Genomic DNA, 4,171 nt, shown 5'->3' on the forward strand with positions numbered 1-4,171 from the left:
ACGCCAATGTCAGCCGGAAAGATTTGGTTCTTCATTGCGTTGTTGAAAACATTGTACATTTCTCACGTGACTACTTGATTCCCAATAGTTTGCAGTTGTGTTAATGAACTTTACCTGTGTTATTCTACTATTTAAAAATACCTTTTCAGCTGACAGTCGTTTATCAACATCAGCGCCATCTCAATGGGCGAGAGAGGAATCAAATGAAGGGACCAAAAGTCCAGCCAAGAGTCTGTCTGCGACTTCCTTCCCAGATATGGAACGGCCTAGACTTGATAGCGATGTTGGGCCATCGCTCAGTGCGGCTGGCAGTCAAACTTTGTGTGAGTTTATTTTTAATATTATGTTTCTCATCCGAGGTGTATTTCATGAACACCCTAACGTACTTTATTTAAGATATTTAGTGTATTATATATATTAGTGTATATATATTGTTTGTATTTTTATAAATCGACGATCAATATGAAAAAACTTAGGTAGATGCTCCAGTTACTTATAATTTTTAAACATTTTCGCTTTTTTTACACTTCGATGAACTGCCCTGCGATTCTGTAACTCACTTTTCGAACTCACACAGCGGTTTTCGCATCGGCGGTCGCTCTCAAATCAGTCGTGAAGCAGTCATTTTATGATTTGGCATTCATATAAACAATAAACTTACAAGCTCCCACCTTTTCAGAAAAGTGAGTTACAGAATCGCAAGGCTGAGGTGGATTTTAACAATTCCCCTAAAGTTTAATTAAAAGATAATGAAATAGGGCATTTCTTTCATAGACAGCCCTTCCTATGACTCATGTGAAATTTTTGACAGTGTCAGTCGTACGTCAAAAATAAATTGAATTTTGACATACGGGCCGTCATAGTTCGTGCTAAGTCTTGATTCTGAATCTTACCGTTACCTTCTCTTATGTATTACTAGACTGCAACCATTTTTCACCCAAATGAATTTAGAAATATAATAACGAAAATGTAATTTAATTGTTTTAGTGGATGAAGTCGACGCTGGTGATGTCGATGAAGACTTTAACAGGCTTCGCAGTGTAAGGGAACAACATCGCAAAGACAAATACCTACAGAGGCTTATGGCTAGATCAGTCAGCGCACAACAGGTAATATCTAAAAAGTAGTATATTTTTAAATCATTGCTGAATTAATCCCTCAAGTTATTTTAAGCTATTGCATAGATTTTATCGCGGGCTTTGAGCGCGGAGACCGAATCATAACGAAACGAAAATAAAAACCTAACACGATGACGTAATATAGGTGCGGCCAATACGCGTTAGAGCGGGACAGAACGCATACCGTGTATTCACATCTCTCTAACGAGACCGGTGACGTAGCGCAAAGCGCGGCCGGTACGCGTTAGAGTGAGACAGACTATATAGGTGTGTAAGTCTGAGTCTGGTAGAGTGGTAACTGGTAAATTGAATTAATATCTAAGAAAAAAAAATGTAATTTATGTATAGGAGGGAAGTCCCATATTCATTAATGTAAATAGTCATTTACCGTACATTACACGTATTTACATTTACTATAAATGATCGTTTATAAAATTTGTATAAGACGAATAATTTATAAAAAAGCAGTTGTAATACTATGATCATTTTAAAAAGTATATTTTGGTACTTATAACTTACCCAATTAATAAATTACACACAGCGAATTAAATTCAAGACTTTTTCGAAAATTCTATAGAAAACTACAAAGCGATTTACGTCAAATATTGTTAATGTAATTAACTTGTATAAATTTCTGTAATAATTACAGTTTTAAAGAAAATAATATATTATAACCTAAAATAACCTTAGTTTTAATAAAGACAACTAAATATTACTTATAGCGAGGGAGAGAAAAAAGATAAAAAAATAATATCTATGTACATGGATTAATAATCTTTAAAATATTGCAGCAAACTGGAAGTGGTGAGGTGCTGGATACAGACTTGTTGCTAGAAGAATTAATGAAAATGCAAGCAAAGTTGACTCAAGAGGAGAATATCAAAGAAAACAAGCCTGATGACAAAAATGCAACTTGACCCAGACTTCTTTTCTCATGGGATTAAGTCTCCTGAGTACATTCCAGTATTAACAATTGTGATAATTTACACTATTTAAGTACAGCCTTGGAAATCATGCTACTGTTTTGTATTTATTGAATAAGAAATAAATGAATCGAGTACTTTATTATTTTTTTATCAATCCACACAGCAATGCACAATTTGGAACTACAATGTGTATAAAATTGCTATTTTGGTTAATTAACTAAAAAATAAATATCTAGTATGGGTATTTATAATATATTGAGCTTATTTAAAACTGCTGTTTTTAATATTAATGAAGTGTAAATACTTCTGGAGAAGTATGTCTTATTGGTTCAAAGTTCAAACATGCCAAGAAACCTATTTGTATAGTCTAGAATGTAAGTCAAATCTAAAATGTTGCAATACCCGATTGTGTAAACTAAACATTTATTTTTGTTGTAATACCACAAAGATGTCATAATATTACTCTTTAGTGACATTCAAACTAATGTGCAATAAAGACTCAATATTAACATCCTTATAAAGCAATTCTAATCCCTACATGCCGATTATTTTATATATGAAAGATTGTTGGTGGACTTAAGTAAAAATACTATATAGTTTATGCCAGTTTTATTATCTTAACAGCTATTGAGAAGGCTTACAGCTTCAACTTTGTCCTTCTCCAGTGACGCCTCTTAGCGTTGTACCTGTAAATATAAAGTAAAGTTTAAGTTTTTAAGCTGCTAAGTAATCCATTCACTTCAATGGATTAGCAATTGTGTCAATTGCACTTATTGGCAATCTGATCTGGTCCTGGGAAAAAGTTTCCACCAAATAATATGCACAGAGGACACTAATCAGCACTAGTAATTATCACACACAAACAATGGCCTTAACTTTTATAAGTATTTCTTAATGGTATAGATATGTTAAAGTAATGCCAAAAAAGCATTGCATTTATAAAATAATAATCAAATATTACTTGTCAAATAAATTAATCAAAAATACTTTTTAGGTATAAATTATGTTTGTTACAAAGCAATTGCTTAGTAGAAATGAAAATTTAAATTAAACTTTATTACTATTTGAATAAAAACACCATTGTATAACCCTAAAAAGTAAGTTTCAATTAATAGTAGTTTCATTTACTACTAAAGTTCATAATGCATTAACTATACTAGTACTAGTCTTATGTCTAATGAATTACATTGGGTCTTCGCTATTTAACTTAATAATGTTGATCTGGTTAAATGATTAAACAGCTTCAACTTACACAATTTATCAGTATGATTTTATTATTTAACGAAAACACAACGAAAACATCTGCCTTGACAGAGCTTTAAGTATTTGATCTACACAATATAAAGTACATAGAAATTGTTACCTAAATTAAACATAATTCAATTAAGTCAATAAGTAAATACAAAATTGAACATCCCTGCTAGGTGTTTAAACCGACAACAAATTCTAATGTTAGCAAAATACGTTTAGTGATGAAATATGAAATACTTAAATCGTTTGAGATGTAAATGATTAAAAAACACATTTTGTTTGTACTCACCGAATGGTATTTCCTGTACGCATTCTAACCCATTGTGGAATGGGGCGATTTTGTTTTAGCTTTTTAGCGAGTTTTCGCTTAATAATAAATGTCTTGTGCGCCGACTGAAAAGTAGAAACAAGTTTATATTTAGTTACAATATCAAAAACACTAACGATTACTTAAATAAATTTAGATTTATATTTAATTCACCAACCATTTTGCCTTCTCGGCTGTCAAAACAAGAAGAACTAGCAGTCGCTAATGTTGACTAAAATTATAATTTAATGTCAAAACTCATGTCAAACGTCAGACTGTATTGATGTTTTAATGACGTATTCATAAAATCTATGGCCTATGCCGTTCACTGTCAAGTTTTGAAGTGAAATTAATACTATAATTATATTATTTATTATATTATACTATAATTATTATATTATACTTCTTAGTTCTTTTATTCCTAGCAATTCCAATAAGGTAAATTTTAATAAATTATATGAAGCATTGAATTAATTCCGCAGCATGTTAAACGTTGTTTGACATTTTAACCAATTTGTTGACATTTAAAGCTAAAACGTTAAAAGTTGAAATAGTGATTAGAGACGTTG

General features: G+C 31.2%; 2 protein-coding genes across 4 annotated transcripts in view; one reads left to right on the forward strand and one right to left on the reverse strand.

The window, feature by feature from the left end:
• The window catches only part of LOC125061351 (bestrophin-4), a 47,703-nt gene extending 45,520 nt beyond the window's left edge, over positions 1–2,183 (forward strand). For all 3 annotated transcript variants that reach the window (XM_047666745.1, XM_047666746.1, XM_047666743.1), the window contains exons 11-13: positions 150–323; positions 988–1,109; positions 1,910–2,183. In XM_047666745.1, the coding sequence (XP_047522701.1) occupies positions 150–323; positions 988–1,109; positions 1,910–2,035 (422 nt within the window). In that variant the 3' untranslated portion in view covers positions 2,036–2,183. The remainder of the gene's footprint in view (positions 1–149; positions 324–987; positions 1,110–1,909) is intronic.
• Positions 2,184–2,638: 455 nt separating this feature from the next.
• On the reverse strand, positions 2,639–3,926 carry LOC125061352 (60S ribosomal protein L39). Its single transcript, XM_047666747.1, has 3 exons — positions 3,781–3,926; positions 3,585–3,688; positions 2,639–2,730 (listed from the first exon to the last, which is right to left on the reverse strand). Exons 1-3 carry the CDS (start codon positions 3,781–3,783, stop codon positions 2,682–2,684), a joined length of 156 nt encoding a protein of 51 aa, XP_047522703.1. The 5' UTR covers positions 3,784–3,926; the 3' UTR covers positions 2,639–2,681.
• Between the last annotated feature and the right edge of the window lie 245 nt (positions 3,927–4,171).

The sequence above is a fragment of the Pieris napi genome, chromosome 23 (assembly GCF_905475465.1).
Source record: "Pieris napi chromosome 23, ilPieNapi1.2, whole genome shotgun sequence".
Taxonomy (NCBI): domain Eukaryota; kingdom Metazoa; phylum Arthropoda; class Insecta; order Lepidoptera; family Pieridae; genus Pieris; species Pieris napi.